This window comes from Aotus nancymaae, unplaced genomic scaffold (assembly GCF_030222135.1).
Source record: "Aotus nancymaae isolate 86718 unplaced genomic scaffold, 86718_ANA_hifiasm-v0.15.2.pri h1tg000029l, whole genome shotgun sequence".
NCBI lineage: Eukaryota > Metazoa > Chordata > Mammalia > Primates > Aotidae > Aotus > Aotus nancymaae.
This window is the reverse complement of record NW_026988442.1, coordinates 9,883,105-9,903,393: the sequence shown is the minus strand read 5'-3', so window position 1 is coordinate 9,903,393 and position 20,289 is coordinate 9,883,105. Positions and strand designations below refer to the sequence as shown.

Below are 20,289 nucleotides of genomic sequence, written 5' to 3'. Positions count from 1 at the left end.
GTGAGCCTACATATTACTCTGTGAAGCATGACTTCATTTAGATCAAAAGACTGTTCTTCTAAGTTAATTATACTCATTACTTTCTCCAAGTTTTTTTATGCACACATGAAAAGTGAAGCAATGATTGTTAATGTGTTGGCTCCATTACGAGACGTCAACAGTTAAATGATGCCATCACAAAATTCAAATAGAAAATCATGATTTAATTTTTTCCATTTAATTCATGAAATCAAAAGTCTTTTGGAAATTCACTTACTTGTAGTTGAAGCATTTGACATTATTGTGATTAATATTGAATTCAGTTGACAAGTACAACGCCGAAGGTAAAATTACTTATGTTGGTAAAAATAATGTTCTTACTAAATTAAGAAATCTGTGACTAGAAACGCACTTGGACATGGTTGTTGTGTGTGCCTAATTCATAATTGCGTCCAAATAAGATACACCACCCCACCATTTGAAATAGAAGGTGCAGTTGTCATAACTTACAAAGATTTTATACAGATAGATTAACCGAACTAAAAAAGTTTATGACAAAGCTGAACACAAAAGGATATTTCCTAATGACAAACATGTTCTTTGTCCCCTTTTCCAATTACGAAACAACTTCACATTTTATGTTACAAAATATAGTCGTTTGTTGAAAACATTAAGCCTAAGGGAATAGGTATTTTGATACAAACTCTGAACAAAACGCCACCCCTGCTACTTCCCTGCACAATGATTATGTTTAATGAATAGCTTATCATCCTGTACACAAGGCTTTTTATTCATGAGAACTGATGCTGCTTAAAAACATTGATTACTTCCAAATTCCCCAGAAGAGGTCTTACATATAGGCAATGTATAGGATACTTATTAAATTGGTGAAGTATACACTTAAAATTATATCCAAGAAAAGAAGTTTGAGAAAGAGAAATTAAAATGTGCTTGTGCATTTTTTTCTTGCAACTAGTGTTAAATTCAGCTTTCTTTACCGATAGAATGCAAAACAAGACACCCAAGAAGAACCCCACTGTTGTTAAGTTACAAACTGCTGTACGTAAGAAACCATTTCTTTGAAGGAAAATGCACTTAGTTTTAACTTAGTGTCACACCATGTATAACCTAAAGTTAGAAAAGTCACTTATTTGAAGGCACAATTCTGTTCCAGAAATACATACATATACAAATCAAAATCATATACAAATCAAAATCTTACAGACCTCACCTGGCAAGAAAAATGAGTTCACCGGTCTATCCTGTGGTTCCAGAGCCTCTGTCACAGTCACAGCCAGGCCTCCATGAGCAGTGTCCAGTTCTACAAGACAGAATGTTCTACTTCTTTCTTTCCTCTTGCTTTCTCTTTCTCTCTTCTTTTTCTCTTTGTCTTTCTCTTTCCTTTTCTTCTCTTTCCTTCTTTCTTTTTCCCTCCCTCCCTCCCTTCCTTTTTCTTTCTTTCTCTTTTTCTCTTTTTTTTCCCTCCCTCCTTCCCTCCCTCTCTCCCTCCCTTTCTTCCTTTCTTTTCTTCCTCTTTCTCTCTTGTTCTTTTCCTCCCTCCCTCCCTCCCTTCCTTCCTGTTATATTCACCATGGGAAAAGATTCTGCAGCCTCCGCAGGGCTTTCTTCATTTTATCTGAAAGGGCAAATGACTTCCCTTTCTGAAGTAGCATCAGCAACCACTCTTTTGTGGTAGGAGAAACAGGAATTGAAGACCCAGCAGAAAGCAGAAGTCAGCTGCTGCAGACGGCCTTGACATCGCTTAGGCTAAAGGCTTTGAACAAGAATGAAACAAAACACATGTCAGAAGGAGATAGATTTCTAAAAAAAAAAACGGGCAACTTTCCTTTCATCTGCTTAAGGAAAAAAAAAAAAAAAAAAAACAGTGGTGGGGCAGTGACTGGCTTCCTCAAGCCAGTAAAACACAAGGAAGGTACATAAAATACTCCATGGTATTACTTTACTTCAAAATAGTAGTTTTCCTCGGGCCACTGAAAAATGTTTGATAGTAACCTATAAATGTATACATTAAAAAAAAAAAGTCTAGATCTAAGGTAATTACTAATCTCTGAGTGTGTGCCTATAAAGAGAAACAATTATTATGACAAAAGAAGATGTTAGAGAAGGAAAATGGAAAAACTTGAGTGGAAATGAACCCACAGCTGCTCCCCATTCTGGTCTCATGCTTCTAAACAGCCTTTTCCCTGAAAGCCTTCCAAATTAGTTTTGCTTGGGCTAGATATATGTCTCCTAATTTTTTTTTCTTTTATCAATCATCAAGAACATAATGTTGAGTTCAAATGATAATCCAACCTTGAATCTGATTAGCTTTTATTCCATTCTTACCTGCAAAAATCATGAACTAAGCTTTATTTCCCCCTTCACTGGAATATTTGTAACGACATGGATCAGACTGCTTGAAGTGACTGGGATGTAGCCAGACCTCATAAAAAGTTGTGTTGGCTGATGGAGACTGTCAGTATTTATAGGAAGGTCGTGTGCAATGATATAGAACTTCTACAAATGAATTGTCTCACCACTGGAGGAAGTGCAGCAGCCCCCAGTGCAGCCCTGCCTCTTTCTTTGCTCCGCTGCCTTCAGCCATTGGAGCTACAGCTTCTAGTACAAGGCCTTCTACCCTTCCAAATGCTTGGCGTAAGTGTCAAGATCTCTGAAGTGTTGTCTGAACGTTCTCTTGCTTGGCTTCAGGTGCTTCCCCCTCACTCCTGACCCTGAGGATGGGGGCGGGGGGGAATTGCTACAGCCCCTAATGACTCCTTCCAAAGATCTTTCCTTTCCCTGCTTCTCTGTACTTTTCAACTACTTATGTAGGCAGGAGGTGGGTGGTTGCTAACACAGGCGTGACTTGTTTTTGCAGCCTCCTCCCATGTTCTGCTTAGGTGGTCTAGGGTCCTGGAGGTAATTGCCATGGGCTCTACTGTCCTTGACCTTCTCAACATGTGAAGACGATAGAAATACTTTCTTCTAACAAAATTTCATTATTCGCATAGAAACTTACCTTCTTGAGGAAATATTCAAGAAACCAGACTCCTGTCCTTAGAAATATGTGTGCCACCTTCATGTATGCATGTCTGAAGGTCCTCATTATTCTTACCTCTTGAGATGGGGAAGACCTTTATTATTCATTCACAATCCTGTGGGAAGTGCAGGGAGCCTTTCCTTTAGAAAATATGCTATTTATCTAAAGGTGGAGGTTTGAAGAACAGAGAAGATTTTTAAGCATCACACTTAGAAACATAAGTGTTATGAGAGATAATGGAGTTTCCAATTACAGCCCTAAAACTCAACATATTCAGAATGAAACTTCAGATCTCCCCATCCACAGGTGCTCCATGTGCTGATTTTTCTAACACACTTGATGGCAATGTATTATTCCAGTCTCTTAGGCCCCAAATCTTGAAGACATCATGACTTCTCTTTCTCTCTCTCTCTCTCACTCTACAGATTAGCAAATCCTATGAGCTCTACATTAAAAATATATACAGGGAAATTCAGCTTCTGCTTAGGGTGATAAAATTCAGAAAGAGTGTCATCTTCGCTCTGATTACAAAAATGGATATACAGGAATATACAAGGAATTCAAACAACTTAACAACCAAAAACAAATAACCCAGTTTTAAAGTGGGCAAATAATCTTGTAAGGCCGGTTGCCTTGCTGTGAGCTCAGACGCACATCCCCCTCCCCGTTTTTTCTGAAAGCTCAGACATGATTTGGTTGTTCCCTTTTCCCCTTCTCGCACAGCCTGGCTTTTCCTTAACCCAGTATGCAAGCGGGGTCTTGTGATTCTAGCCAATAAGCAGCCAAGTCTCTCTAGCCAATAGCAGCCCAGTCTCTCTAGCCAATAGCAACTGAGTCTTTCTAGCCAATAGCAACTGAGTAATTCTAACCAATAGCAGCCAAGTCCTGTATGCAAACAAAGGCTTGTAACCTTACCCAATAGTAGTTCTGCTCTCCCACAACCAATCGAGCTCTTCCACTCCCTATAAAACCCCATGTCTGAGAGGAGTCTGTGCGACATCTCCGGCCTCTGTTGGACCTCAGAACCTCACCCGGGGGCCTGAATAAATTCCTTTATATTGGATCTTCTTGTGTTGGCCTCAGTTTCTTCCTTTTAAACTCAGCAAGAACAAGCCTTACAAATCTAATTAGACATTTCTCAAAAGAAGACATACAAATAAATAGCCAACAAATATATGGAAAAAATTCAACATCACTAATCAAAACTACAGTGAGACATCTCATCCCAGTTGAGATTGGCTATTATCAAAAAGACAAAAAATAACAAATTCTGGTAAGGATGTGAAGAAAGGGAAATTCTTATACAGTGTTAGTGGGAATGTAAACTAGTACAGCCATTATTTAAGGCAGTATAAAGATTTCTCTAAAAACTAAAAATAGAACTACCATACAATCCAGCAATTCTTCTACTGCGTATTTATCCAAAGGAAAGGAAATCAGAATCTCAAAGGGATGCTTATGTTTATTGCAGCACTATTCACTATTGTAAAGGTATGGAATCAGCATAAATATTCATCAACAGGTGAATGAATAAAGAAAATATGGTATATGTGCACAATAGAATACTACTCAGCCATTTAAAAAAAATAATGAATTCCTGTCATTTTCAGCAACATGGATGAGACTGGAGGACATTGTTAAGTAAAATAAGTCAGGCACAGAAAGACAAATACCACATATTCTTACTTATAGTGGGAACCATTAAAAAAAAAAATGTAGCCCATAGAAGTAGAGAGTTACGGTTATCAGAGGCTGGGAATGGTAGCGGGTAGGGAGGATACCGAGAAGTTGGTGAATGGATACAAATTTCAGCTAGATATGAGAAACGAGTTCTGATGTTTCACAGCACTGTAGGGTGCATATGGTAAACTATATGTTACTGCATTATTTAAAAAGCTAGAAGAAAGAATTTTGAATGTTCCTAACACAAAGAAATGATAAATGTTAATATCCTAATTACCCTGATTTGATCATTATACTTTGCATGCATGTTTCAAAATATCACTCTGTGCACCATAAATATGTATAATTATTATGTGTCAACTAAAAACAACAAAAAAGAACATCTACAAAAACAAAATGCTACAGCTAACATACTTAATGGTGAAAGATTGAAGCCTTTCTCTCATGATAGGGATAGAGACAAGAATGTTTTCTCTCACCACTCTTTTTTTAAAAGCAGGAATAAACAAAAAGTTAATGGTTGTTTAAAGGATAATACTTAAATATTCAGAAAGTTAAAATTTAAAATATCTTGACTAGGGTTTTCTATGTAGTATATCACCATGATGACGCTGATTTTCCCTTTCCTAGAGCAGTTGCTCAGGAGGAAGGTAACACAACTGATAACAGTCTCTGGGGCTTGCATTCCCTTCTCAGGCCCGTTGTCCCCTGGCAGATCAAAGCACTGAAATGAAGCAGCAGCATCCTCTCCTCACCCCTCTCTCTTGCCCTTTTTGTTTTTACTTTGAGTATTTCTGAATAACAAATGCAAAATTAGGTTTGAATATATACAGATGACCACCCCAATTCAAGATTGCATTTCATTCAAGGAGACTTAGCACAGAAAGGATTACCCTTCATCTCAGGGATACTGTGACAGAAGTCACAGATCAGACATAAATGTCATTTGCAGTCTCTGAGCAAAGACAAAGCTAGTATAAATTCATCTGTAAAATGAGGAGATTTGAACCAGGTGGTCCCACCTAGCCTGGCAAGCCAGCGTGAAAACTCAGATCTTTCACCCTGAAAGGACTTGCTCTCTCTGCTAAGGTGGATGCAGAAAGGAAAGACCATCATACTGTGGCACTAACCTTCTAATATAAAAAAAGAATTGTGTTGGGGTTAAACTATATCAACAAAGTACAAATTTTTATCATATTTACAGGATAAATTAATTCTTGATATTTTAAAATTTATGTACGTTGCAAAACTGTGGCAAACTACAAGTCTTAAACATGGACACCAAAGACTTTCCTGTGAGTATATAACATCTGAGTAAGCCAAGTGAATTACTTTAAATCTGAGAGTCCATACATAATCTTCTGTATCTATTATGCCTCTCTATTATGCATTCCCTTCCAGGTCCCTTCAACAAGGGTGTTTCGTATCTAAGAGGTTCTAAAACGATTTTTTTAAAAAAAGCTTCCAGAAATTATGATTCAAGGATTTGAAACCCTAATGTTACAGGCAAAATCTCATTTTTATAAAATATAAAATGCTATGTTTCTTTCATTCCTAATAGTTCATCAACAGAAGTCACTACTAAATTGCATTTCTACGGCCTTTCCAGGTAGTGGGATACTGCGTGTTTGAGCTCCATCCAACACCCAACAGGAGTGAGAAGTTTCATATCTTGCAATTCTGCCACTCCATTTATTCCAGGGTTGGAGCGATCTGCAATTTGGCACCAGGATGATTATCCTGTTATGCCTTCATTATTTGGAGTGTTGCTGTAACCTGTTCCTTTGTTTGTTTGTTTGTTTTTGGAGAAACATAAGACTTTCCAGATTCCATCTTCTTGGCCAACTCTTCTGCTGATGTCATATCAGTCTTAGCAACTAAAAAGCCAGAGGTAATTCCTTCCATGGTTTTGTTTGCGTCTTGCAAAAATTAAAAACAACTTCCCGCAGCACTTGTGTTGGTATCGTTCCATTTTTAACGGCCCTTTCATAGAGCCCAATAGCATCACAGGTGCCTTTGCTTGCTAACAGCTTTGCTTTGTAGAACCAGAATTTAGCAGTTCTTTGGCCTCAGGAACACTGGACAATATGGCAGATATTTCATTAAAAACCATGCCCCTTTCAATGAGCTGCACACATGCTGTCAGAGTGTTGTTAGTTTGACGGAGCAGTTGAAGCTGTGCTTTCTTTTCTTCCTCTTTTCAATGCTCTTCCAGAATATTTATTTTCTCTATTATTTTTCTTTTATGTGTCATAGGAGGCCACTTATAGATTTTCCCCTTAGATTTCTGTCATTCTTCCAGTTATTTCCTTTGATCCTCTGCTATTATCTTCGTTTCGATATTGTATTCATTGGGTTCCTTTTGAGACTCCTTTTCCATTCATGATTGTGTCACCAGCTTGAGTTTTGGGAGCTCTCTTGTTGAGAAAATGGAAGAGCCTTTTTCAGCTTGGAGTCCAGTGCCTGTGCTTTGTGTTGTAAGCTGTTATGGCATTTGTCCCCATTAGTTCCATTTGCTCTTATGCCAGGAGTGCTGGGAACAACTGAATTTAAGCTGCCAACTGTCAAACTAGGCCTCTGGCTTATGGCTTTTGATTTTTGCAGTGCACATGACCAAGGCCCAAAACAAGGTTGAATGGACTGCTGATCCTGCTTAATGTTTAGATGTCTGCTCTTATATCCTCCCTGATATAACAAACTGGAGTATGTCCTGGTTTTGGTATATTTACTTTCCGTTCACTAACTTATACATGCTCTTTAGCAATTAACCCTATTAACCTTTACACCCTCGACCACTAATTTTTATTTGATTCTTGAGTCCTGCTAAGGGTCTGAACAAAGAGAGAGAGAGGGACTGTCTTGGGGGCTTTTCTCCCGGTCTTGCAAGATCCCCTTGAGAGAGTTGCTATGACTTTACTGATAGAAGCTTGACTTGTGTTTTGCTAACAAATTGCTTATTAACTCTGTCCTTCAAGGCAGCATTAGTCACTGAATATCTGCCCAAGGCTTGTTTAGGAACCAAATTGCTCTTAGTTCAATTATGAGAGTTATTCTTTAACTTCTTTATGGTACATTATTGAGAATCTGGCTTTCTTTCAGGGTCTGACAAGGTTTGAGGCAAATTCTCTTCATTAATCTGTTTTAGAAAGCTAACCAAAGATTAATTTTCAACACGAGTATTTCCTACAGAGTCTGTACACTTAGCTTCCTTGATGTGTTTGTTAACTGCTGCTTTGTAGTCTTCAAATCTGTGCATTAAGTGACCCCCTGGGTTTTCTTGACAGTTCTCCCGTGGTAAATGATCCAGCTTTATGCTCCTGTCAGATACCGCTGGAGGCTTACAGTTTGGGTTAGAAAAACACATCCTGACCGGGCGCGGTGGCTCAGGCCTGTAATCCCAGCACTTTGGGAGGCCGAGGCGGGTGGATCACGAGGTCAAGAGATCGAGACCATCCTGGTCAACATGGTGAAACCCCGTCTCTACTAAAAATACAAAAAATTAGCTGGGCATGGTGGCGCGCGCCTGTAATCCCAGCTACTCAGGAGGCTGAGGCAGGATAATTGCCTGAACCCAGGAGGCGGAGGTTGCGGTGAGCCGAGATCGCGCCATTGCACTCCAGCCTGGGTAACAAGAGCGAAACTCCGTCTCAAAAAAAAAAAAAAACACATCCTGTGTCCATGTGTTCCCATTGTTCAACACCCGTCTATGAGTGAGAACATGCGATGTTTGATTTTACAGGGAGGTGGGCACTATACGCTGGGGTCTGTTGAGGGGCAGTGGTGGGGGGGGGGAACAGCGGGGGCTGGGGAGTTGGGGAGAGAGAGCATGGGGAGAAATGCCACATACAGGTGAAGGGGAGGAAGGCAGCAAATCACACTGCCACGTATGCACCTATGCAACAATCTTGCATATTTTTCACATGTACCCCAAAACCTAAAATGCAATTAAAAAAAAAAGAAAAAGAAAAACACATCCTGAAATCGGCCTTTTGTCCAGTTTTAGTAGCTTCAACTTTGGCTCCTGGGACCTTGTTATATTGGCTGGTCTGGCCTGGAGTTTAATACTGCTGGGCATTATGCCTTTATCAGGCAAAACAGCATGATTGATAACATTCTGTTGGGTAGATCCGGGCAATTATTTTAGGCTTCTAGATAAGGCCAGTGTTTGGCACTTGAAGTTCCTTTTGACTTCTAGGCTCTCCTGGAGCCTTTTTCTCCGTTGTTCTGTGGCAGCAGTGGGGGTGACAGGTCCTGGCCTCACCATGACTTCTCAGTGACAGTGTTTCTTCCTCTCTCACCATTTCTCTTCACGAAAGTGTTGGAAGTCCTAGCCAGGGCAATAAGGCTAGGAAAGGAAATAAAAGGCATACATATCAGAAAGAAAGAAATAAAACTGTCTCTATTTGTAGATGACATAATAGTCTTTGTGGGAAATTCCACAGAATCTACAGAAGAGACTCTTAGAACTGATATGTGAGTTCAGAATGGTGACAGTCTACATGATCACCATGCAAAAAGTTATCTTTAATTCTGTATAGTAGCAATAAAGTCATGAAAACCAAAATTTAAAATATAGTATTTAAATTGCTCAAAAATTAAGTAGGTATAAATTTAACAAAACATATATAAGACTTGTATGCTGAAAATTGCAAACACTGATGAAAGAAATCAAAGAAGATTCAAATAAAGAGGAGACTATTAGCATCTCCAGAGAAACAGAACCAACAGGATATATATATCAATAGAAGGATGAGACGAAATTTACTATGGGAATTGACTCATGTGATCATGGAGGCTGAGAAGTCCCATGATATGCTGTCTGCAAGCTTGAGAACCAGAGAAGCTGATGGAGTGGCTCAGTCCACATTTGAAGGCCTGAGAACCAGCAGGGGCTGCTGGCATATCTGTCAGTCGGAGGCTAAAGGCCTAAGACCCTAGAGAGGTAGAGATTGGGACTAGGGAATCTCATAGCATCGGTATAAGTCTTGGAGTCCAGTGGCCAGATAACCTGGAGTTCTGATATCCAAGGGTGGGAGAAACTGGTGTCCCAGCTCCAGAAGAAAGAGCGAACGCACCTTTCCTCTGCCTTTTTGATCTATCCCAGCTAACCGATTGAATGGTGCTCATCCTCATTAGATGAGGACAGATCATCCTACTCAGTCCACCAATTCAAATGCCAGTCTCTTCCAGAAACACCCTCAGAGACACATCCAGATATAATGTTTTACTAGCTATGTGGCTATCCCTTAACCCAGTCAAGTTGACACCTAAAATTAACCATCACAGGGAGACACGCTGTATCCATGGGCTGGGAACCTCAGCATAATAAAAATGTCAATTCTATCCAAACTGATATGTAGGTTTAACACAATTTCAATCAGCATTCTAGACATATTTTTGTAAATATACATAAGACCATTTTAAAATTTATATAGACAAAGGAAAAAAGAGAACTAAAAGAGTCAAAACAATAAAGTGGAAGGAACCAATACGCCTGATTTTAAGATATGATAAAGATGCAGTAATCAAAACTTCGTGATATTGGCAGAGGAATGTAGACACATAGATCAATGGTACAAAATAGAAAAACTGGAAACAGCCCCATACAAGTACAGACAGTTGATTTTTTGAAGTGGCAAAAGTGATTCAATAAAGGAAGACTTGATTCCTTAAATGAAAAAATCTTTTCAACGAAAGTTGCTGGATATCCATAAATAAAAGTGAACCTCAGCCTAAACCTCACACCATGCCTCATAAAAATTATCCCAAAGTAGATTATAGCTTCACAGATAAAATATAAAACTATAAAACGTTTAGGAGAAAATTTTCAGGCTCTAGGGCTTGATGACGGATTCTTAGACCTGACATAAAAAATGATCAATTTAAAAAATTGATAAATTGGATTTCAACAAAATTTAAAACTTTTGCTCTTCAAAATACCATGTTAAGGATTGAAAACAAAGTTACTGACTGGGAGAAAATATTTGCAAACCACGCATCTGACAAAGGGCTCAAAACTAGGATATCTCTCTCAAAAATCAACAGTTAAAAACAACAAAACAAGATGAAAAATTCCATTACAAGTGGGTAAATGTGGGAAAACTCAAGCTATTTTTCCTCTGCACTCATACAGCAACAATCAACACAGAAGACTTCTGTGACCAAATGTTGGTGATTTCTTCCCATCAACAAGCAAGCAATCAATTCTGCAGCAGACACTCGGCTGGGTATCCTCAAGCCAATTCTAATCTGATGCCGTCTATTTTGAAGGTAACATCAGATACCACGGGAGTGAGCACTGAGTCTCATGAGATTTCTCCCCACTTCCAATGCCAACTGCAAGGAATATGTTTCTGACTGACTGGCTATAAATCACAGATCTCATGACCTCCTCCTTGGGTTTAAGTAATCTGCTAGAGTGGCCCACAGAACTCAGGGAAACACTCGCTAAGTTTACCAGTTTATTATAAAGGATATAGATGAAGAGATGCATAGGGAGAGGAATGGGGAAGGGACCCTGAGCTTCCGTGACCTCCGCAAGTGCAGCACTTTTCAGGAACTTCCATGAGTTCAGCTACCCAGAAGCTCTCTGAACCCAGTCCTTTTGGGTTTTTACAGAAGCGTCATTATGTAGGCATGATTGATTAAATCATTCAATCAACTTAATCTTCAGGTCCCCTGATTGTCTTGGTCTTTCTGGTGACCAGTCCCTATCCCAAAGCTACGTAGGGGCTCCCAACCATCAGTCAATTCATTAGGATACAAAAAGAGATCTCTTTGGAGAGTCTAAGGACTTTAGGAGTTATTTGGCAGGAAACAGAGTTGAAGACCAAATATATATTACACAATATCACGATAGGCGAAAGACATAAAGAGACATTTTACCAACAAGGACATACAGGTAGCAAATAAACACGTGAAACGATGCTTCCATCACTAACCATCAGGAAAATGCAAATTAAGATCCCAGTGAGATATTATTACTATGTACCTAACAGAACAGTTACAGTAAAACATAATGACAATACCAAATGCTGGCTAGGATGTGGAGAAACTGCATATCTAATACATTGCAAGTGGGAATGTAAAATGATAGAGCCACTCTACAAAATAGGTTGGCAACTTCTTTAAAAGAACTAAGTATACACTTACTATACTACATGATCCAGCAATTGCACTTCCATGCGTTTGTCCCAGAAAAATGAAAACTTATGTACACACAAACACCTGTGCACAAATATTTATAGCGGATTTATTTGTAACAGCAAAACACTGGAAACAACCAATGTAAGACAAACTTGTCTTACAAGTGAATGGTTAAACAAACCGTGTGCATCTACACAATGAAATACCACTCAGCAATAAAATAATTTTTTTTTATATATGCAACGACTTGTAAGGTTCTCAAAGGCATTATGTTGAGTGAAAAAGTCAAACCCAAATGTTACATACTGTTCGATTCTATTTATATAACACTGTCAAAATTACGGCGATATAGAAGAGATTAGCATTTGCCAGAGACTTAGTATGGTGAGGGTGTATGTCAGTATAAAGAGGTAGCACTAGGGAGACGTTTATGATTATGGAATTGTCTGTATTTTGACTATAGTGGTGATTACACAAACATACACAGGAGAGGCTCAACATAGGCAAAAGCTGAGAATATCACCAGACTCCACTAGAAATAATGTTCAGCCGGGCACAATGTTCATGTCTGTAATCCTAGCACTTTGGGAGGCAGAGGTGGGTGGATCACTTGAGGTCAGGAGTCTGAGACCAAACTGGCCAACATGGTGAAACCCCATCTCTACTAAAAATACAAAAATTAACCAGGCATGGTGGCACACACCTGTAATCCCAGCTACTCAGGAGGCTGAGGCAGGAGAATTGCTTGAATCCAGGGGGTGGAGGTTGTAGTGAGCCAAGATCATGCCATTGCACTCCAGCCTGGGTGACAGAGTGAGGCTCCATCTCAAAAAAAAAAAAAAAAAAAAAAAAAAAAAAATAGAAAAGAAAAGAAAGAAATGATATTCAAACACTTATTACAATATAGACATTCATTCTTAATTTATCCAAAATTATAATATAATCATATTAAGGTGATGGGGAATAGAAGGTGTTCATGTGTGACATTAAGTCAGCAGTGACAGAGTGTTATATTCCCATCTGCAATCGTGGGAAGTCAAAAATAATGCCTAATACCAAAAAATGAAGAAGTGGCAATATAAAGCATGTTATATGAGATATGGCAGTAAGATCTAAGATCATCCATTAAAAGTTGAAAATAGTTGCTTCTGGGAGGTAGAATATGATTGGATGTTAGGGAGACTCCACTTTTCATATGTAGAACTTATTTAACTATTTGACTCTTAAATAATGTGTACATGTAACTTTGATAAACACTAATTTAGATCATTAGATGAATATTATAAGAGTTACACGTAAAGGCCAGGTTCAGTGGCTCACACCTGTAATCCCAGCACTTTGGGAGGCCGAGGAGGTGGATCACTGAAGGTCAGGAGTTCAAGACCAGCCTGGCAAACATGGTGGAACTCTGTCTCTACAAAAAATATAGAAATTAGCTGGCCGTGGTGGCATGCACCTGTAATCCCAGCTACTCGGAGGCTGAGACAGGAGAATCACTTGAACTCTGGAGGCAGGAGTTGCAGTGAGCTGAGATCATGCCACTGCACTCCAGCCTGGGTGACAGAGCAAGACTCTGTCTCGAAAAAAAAAAAAAGTTATACATAAAAGGAATATCCATACTATTAGCACTAGTAAAAGAATTTCATAAGCTTTCCAGCTGTAAGATTGATGTTCAAAACTCAATTTCAATCCTATTCTGTAGTCAAAAACCACTGAAAAAAATAATAAATTTTTAAGATTCCATAAACTAGAAAACATTAAGGGCAGCTCTAACTGACGATGCATACAACCATTATGGAGAAAAAAAAAACTGCAAAGTTGTAAGCTGAACTTCATAAAATAAAACCTAAATAAATAGAGGTATACCACGCCCATAAATGGAAGACTCAACACTGAAAAAAATTCAAATTTATCCAAAATAATATGTGAATTCCATGGAATCAAATAATAAATCTAAAAGTATTTTTCATGAAACTTGACAAAGTGAGTCTAACATTCATTTGGGTCAAGAATAGTTACAACAATTTTGGATAAGAAACGATGAGACGACTTGACCAAAAGCTATCAAAACATACGGCAGAGCTATGCTAAGACAGGTACAAGCATACTTCGGTGGTATTGCAGGGGAATGTGGTGGCTAGTTTGATCATCTATTGAGAGCACTAAAGCTTTCTCCACGTCAGCAATAAGACTGTGTTGCTTTCTTACCATTCATGTGCTCACTGGAGAAGTATTTTTAATTTCCTTCAAAAACTTTTCCATTGCATTCACAACTGGCTGAGTGTTTGGTGCAAGAGGGCTAGCTTTCAGCCTGTCTCAGCTTTGGGCAAACCCTTTTTTACTAAGCTTCATGTTCTAGATGTGATTTAAAGTGAGAGATTTGCAACTTTCGCTTTCACTTGAGCACTAAGAGGCCATTGCAGGGTTATTAATTGGCCTAGTGTCAGGTCTCAGGGAAAACAGGGAGGCCTGAGGAGAGGGAGCAATATGGGGAAACGGCCAGTAGGTGGAGCAGTCAGAACACGCAAGACATTTTTCCAAGTGTGCTGTTTCATATGGGCATGGTTCATGGATCCCCAAAACCAATACAATAATATCATCAGAGATCACTAATCACGGATCACCGTAACAGATATAGAATTTGAAATATTGCAAGAATTACCAAAATGTGACAGAGACACGGAGTGGGCATATGCTATTGGGAACAGGGCACCAACAGACTTGCTCCACGCAGGGTTGCCACAAACCGTCAATTTGTGAAAAACGCAGTATCTGTGAGGTGCAGCAAAGTGAAGCACAGTTTAATTTGCCTGTATTGACAGAGAGCTAGACAAGCAGATCAGCGGAACAAAGAGCTCATCAAAGCAACCACTGATTTATAGACACTCGCTATTCGGCAAAGGTGGCGTGCATATCAGGGAGTGCTGGATAATTGATCCTTCTAGAAAAAAGATAAGATTCCCACCACCTATTAAAAAAATATATAAGATTCCTACCATCTATAATGCATACACACACGTACGCACACACACCATCAGGAAAATATAGTGAGATGTGGTGGTGAGCACCTGTAATCCCAGCTCCTTGGGAGGCTGAGGGAGGAGACTTGCTAGAACCCAGGAGGTGGAGGTTGCAGTGAGCCAAGATCGCGCCACTGCACTCCAGCCTGGGCGATGGTGTGAGACTCCGTCTTGGGAGAGCTTTTTCCAAGTTTTCTTCTTTTTATAGTTCCAAATCTTACATTTAAGTCTTAAAAAGATAAATTTAATAAAAATGCACAAGGTTTATAAAGCTGTTTGTAAATGACATAAAAGACAACATGAAAAAAATATAAAAGTATACAGCGATCCTGAAAAAGAAGTGCCGACATTGATACCGCTGTATGTATGGTACAGGAACACTCCGGCAGTGGACATCCAATTCCCTCTCCCAACCTTGGTGCCGTTGTTCCATGTATTGTATGATATTGATACATTATTATCATAACACCCACACTGCATTATTATTTTTAGCTTTAAACGTTCACTTACCATTTACAGAGTTTCATTTAAATGTCTTTTAAATTTATGCATCTATTTACTTTTTCTTCATTCTTTTGTATGGATCCAGATTTATACCTGGTGTCGTTTTCTTTGTGCCTGAAGGGTGTCTGCTAATATTTCTTATAATTCAAGTCTGCTGGTGATTATTTCTTTTGATTTTGTTTGATTTTAAAATATGTTAATATTGGAATAGAAGGAAGGAAAACTCCTTAACTCTTTAACTTACTAAAAGGTAACTATTTAAAAAAATGCAATAAACATTCAAAAAATTATATGTATATAGTGAGATGAAAGGCATAAATGGAAAGAGTAAAACTTGAGCAACAATTTGAAACTTGTTTTTATATAACAAAAGCTCCCAAACCATACCAGTACTGCAGCTTTGTGCGCCAAGCTAGAGGAACAAGATGACGTCTCCCACACATGCCCAAGGAAACAAATATAAGAATGTTTGTGCAAAGTTGTACTAGCAAGACACTGAATGAAGCTTCAACATCATGAGAAGAATCGATAAATTGTAGCATAGTCTTACAATAGAAGACCACAGAACAGTGGAAAATTAATAAAACGTGACTTCATATATCAACAGGAATAAACCTCGCAAACTGTGTTAAGCATAAAAAATAAAGTTCTAGAATGCTGTGTACAGTATCATAGCATTCATATAATGTTAAAAATATGAAAACTAATCCTATACATTGCTTAAGGATTTACACATATGTTATAAAGGTATAAAATCATGCTTGAGAATGATAAACACCAAATTCAGAACAGTGTTTTTTTTTTTTTAAAGAAAAGAACTGAAGAACATGATGGCAAAATGTTAATATTTTGCAAAGTAGGTCCATGCGTATTGTTTGTATTTTTTTGTACATTTCAGAAGAGAAAAATGCTTATGCAACTTACCAGTGATTTCAAAATACATGTGTGTTCAAATGAAATCATACTTTCAAAAGCCCTGCTCAAAAGTAAAAACTGCTCTGAAAATTAATGATTGTTCCTGACCAGGGGCAGAATGGAAACTTCTTTTCTTGATCAGTTTGATTCTCTTGGGTAGAAGCAGGGCCAATCTGAAGCTCAGTATATCAGAATCAAGACATCCCTGGAGTCCCCATGAAGAAAATCCATCCCTGACTCAGCTCCAAAGGTCTGAGGGAAGGAACACCGGGAGGGTGTGCAGAAGGGAGCGTGTCCATGATGGGGGTGGCAGAGACAAACTGAAGGGTCTTTAGTTACCTATAAGTCCCTGCAGCTTCTCCCCACTTGAAGCCCTTGGAGAGGGCTGGAGGTTAATGTTTCTGCATGCAAGAGCTGTAGAGAAAAATAATCGTTCATTCACATTTGTTTATTCATGTATTAATTTCAGAAATATTTATTGAGTACCTACTATATGGAAGGTATTCTGCTTGGTCTGGATTCATGGCACAGATCAGAAATAAAGCCCCTACTCATTACACCCCAACACCACTTTTTGGGTTCTAAACTCTCTCCCATAACCACATTCATCTTTGCCACTAGTCAGAATCTCCAAGTCCCGTGAATAGGTTCTATACATTGATTTTAGCAATACTTTCCTTATGCGTCCCCAAAGTATATCATATGAAAACAGAAACATATTAACAGTGTATTAGGGGACTCTGGAATTTGGGTCTCAACAGTCATACCACTCCCACACCTTGGACTCCCCTGTCTCCATCTCCAGGGTCCCAGAAAATGGAATTTGAAACCCTTCCACCTCCAGGGCACTACACCATGCACAGAGCTGAAAGACTCTGGGAATTCCAAAAAACATTTGGAGAAAATAAAGGGTGTTCCCAACCTTCCCTTGAGGCTTGAGGGCAGCTGTGACTTTGTGGGCTTGCCCTATAGGCCTCTTGCCAACCTGTCACCCAGTCCCAAAGACTAAGGCCATCCTATGTTCACCTGTCACAGGTTCCACCTCCTGCAGATGTAGGTCACTGTGAAACTCATCACCAGCAGCACCTTGAGGCCCAGGAGGAAAACCACAAAGATAACGGCAGGCATCTCTGGACCTAAATGCCACGGGGTAGAAGGAGCCATCACATGGGGGCTCTGTGAGTTTAAATGCCCTCTCTGAGGTCATGTAGCCAAGAAGTTCCAGAGCCTGCAGGTTGCATTGGATTCTGATTCCAAATCCATATCTTTTCTCTACATTTAGTTCATCTTGGAAATAAGAGATGACCTTGATCTGAAAGCCTCACCTTGAATTTGGCTCAACAAATGCTGATTTGAATATCTGACACATACGAGCCACTGTGCAAAGCTTCAGAGGTGCAATCCCAAGTATCATATAATCACCTCCATGTCCCAAAGGCCTGTGGTCATTTAACATAACTTTGCCGCAATCTTAAGAGTTTGGTATCATTAACACCATTTTCTAGATGAGTAAACTGAGGTTATGGGAAGATAATTAACTTAGCTGCCTAAGTTTACAAAGCCATAACTACTGGAAACTAAATTTTACAACAATCTTACCTGAATTCAAATAGTAGTATCAATAGTTGACATTTATTATAGACCATATGTAACGTTTACATGTGTTAATTCATTTAATCTTCATAAAGACCATGAATTAGGAAACTTTATTAGACACTATCCACAGATGAGCAGACTGAAGCACACAGAGGTGCAGTGTCTGTGTAAGAATTAAGTGGAAGAGCCTATTCTATCCCCAGAGCAGACATCATGCAAGCAAGTTTTATGTACAGGCAAGCTCGCCTCCATATAACTGCAACAAATATTTTAAACAAGAGAGCCTTGCTGACAGCCATCTCAGAAGCACCAGTAGTAAGTGAGTGCACTAAGCTGAACTCTCTCTTGGGAATTTTGAAGGAGATTGAGCCAGGCGATCACTCTTTCCACAGAAATTAAAGAACGTTTAGGATGGACAGATTTAAAGGAATCCACTGGCCAGAAACCATTCTGGTTATTTAAGGAATCGCACTCTCAAGTGGGATAAGATCTCATTGATTATCAAGCTCCCCCTCCTTCCAGTACCTTCTGAAATCCACTCAGGATACAGAAGTGACCCCAGGAACTCATAGAAGAAGAGGTGAACTTACCTGTGCTCCCAATGAGCTTACATGTGGTGTGGGCTGCTGTGGACAGTATGAGGTTGGCCCGTTTGGGAAGCTGTCCCTCATGTTCCACAATGCAAGTGAGCACCCGCTCAAGCCCCTGCTCTGATGCATTCACCAGCAGCACGTTTTCCAGGGTGTAGGACCCATCATCATTCTTCTTGGATGTGGGTTGCTCAGTGCCTTTGAGTCTACGGCAGTCCTCTAGCCAGGTGAGGTGCACGTTTTGTGGATAGAATCTCTGCACGAGGCAAGTAACAGCCACCAAGCTGGAGGAGGTGGAAGACTGGGACACTGTCACCGCAGGGGGAACTGATAAAGCCAAGAGAAAGCAAACAATTATTGTGGGAAGCCATCTGTAGGTGCCTGGGAGCTCCTTCATGATGGAGTCATCTGCCTAGGGCATAACCAGAGCCTGCCACAGAGGAATACTGAGGTATTGGTTAACAAATGCACACATAAAGAAATGCATGATTGAATGACAGCACAAATTCATGAGTGAATGCATGCTTGGATGAATGGATGGATGCATGGATGGATGGATGGATGGATGGATGGATGGATGGATGGATGAACGGGGTTGATGAAAATCATCTGATCTTTCTTTTCTTTTTCACTTTGGCCATTAAAGATGAAACGATGAGGTATGAATGCCAGTGAAGAAGCTACAAATCATTTAACTCACTCTATGACTAGATAATTTAAAGATCTGAAGATTCATAGACTCTAAGTCTTAGAATCCAAGATATTAAGATTTTCCATAGGAAGGAATTTCAGATTAGAGAGGTCAAGTAACTTGCCCAAGGTCACAAGTAGCAAAGTTGGGATTACACCAGAGACAGTAGGTTTTACCTTTATGCTATTCTAACACCCAAACTATAAGGCTATAAGCATTTATGATTCTAGGCTTCCAAAATTATGATCTAATGACTGACTTCTAGAATATTTTTCAGCCAGATATTCAGCTATGCAATAGAATGTATTCACAATAAGGAAAATTGGACAAATTTGAAATCCTACAAAACACTAAATTATTTAGTAGACTTCTTATGAACACACAACATGGTGCAGCTCTAACACTAAACTGAGGGCTGGGAGATCTGGATTCTGGTCCTTGCTCTGATACCACAATCAAGTGCAAGATCTGATGCAAGCCACTTTCCCCGTTTCTAAGGCTCTAAAACTATGAAAGTCTCTGAGGTCAGATCAGCTCTCATGGGTCTAGTTAAGAGAGATTTCAGCTCTTGGTCTAGGGTAGAGGAAGCAACTCTTTCAGTAGTGCAATGTGAAGGAGTTACAAGAATCCAACTCCCAAATATTCTTTTCTCACCCTCAAAGTGCCCCGACTTGTAAAATTCTATCAATGATGTTGCTAATGGCAGCTGAGGCTGACACCCTCCATGAGCTTATTGCCTGCACTTAGTCTTTCTTCTTCAGCACACAGGGAGAGCACAGGGATCTCACCACGCAAAGAGCAAGGCCTGAGAATGGAGGACTCCAGGTGCTGAAGGCCTGGCAACTGGGGTGGTGCCCATGGAGAACAGGGCAGGGTAAGGTGCCCCCAAGCAATTGTCATGGGTTCTAGGTGGCAAGGACAAAAAATGACAAATAAAAAGGATAAGAGGCTGAGATGGCCCATTTCACCCACCAGTGAGTTTTCCTGGCTATGTGGCGTCGGGGCCAGTGTTGGGAGGACAAAGGCCTGAGCACAGCTGATGACAACTGCTCCCATCCACCGAATGTCAATGTTTGAGGCGGTGTGCGTGCATTTTCTCATTTAATTCTCACAAAACCAAATAAG

The 20,289-nt window shown here is 39.6% G+C and overlaps 1 protein-coding gene across 3 annotated transcripts in view; it reads right to left on the bottom strand.

The window, feature by feature from the left end:
* Positions 1–8,776: 8,776 nt before the first annotated feature.
* The window catches only part of LOC105719297 (signal-regulatory protein beta-1-like), a 45,153-nt gene continuing 33,640 nt past the window's right edge, over positions 8,777–20,289 (bottom strand). For 2 of the 3 annotated variants that reach the window (XM_021665814.2, XM_012455296.2), the window contains 3 exons: positions 18,474–18,800; positions 17,314–17,423; positions 15,694–16,701 (listed from right to left, as the gene is read on the bottom strand). In XM_021665814.2, coding sequence (XP_021521489.2) covers positions 17,317–17,423; positions 18,474–18,800 — 434 coding nt within the window. In that variant the 3' untranslated portion in view covers positions 15,694–16,701; positions 17,314–17,316. Of the gene's footprint in view, positions 9,048–15,693; positions 16,702–17,313; positions 17,424–18,473; positions 18,801–20,289 lie in introns of those variants that run through there. The other variant, XR_010344516.1, reaches the window with a different exon arrangement.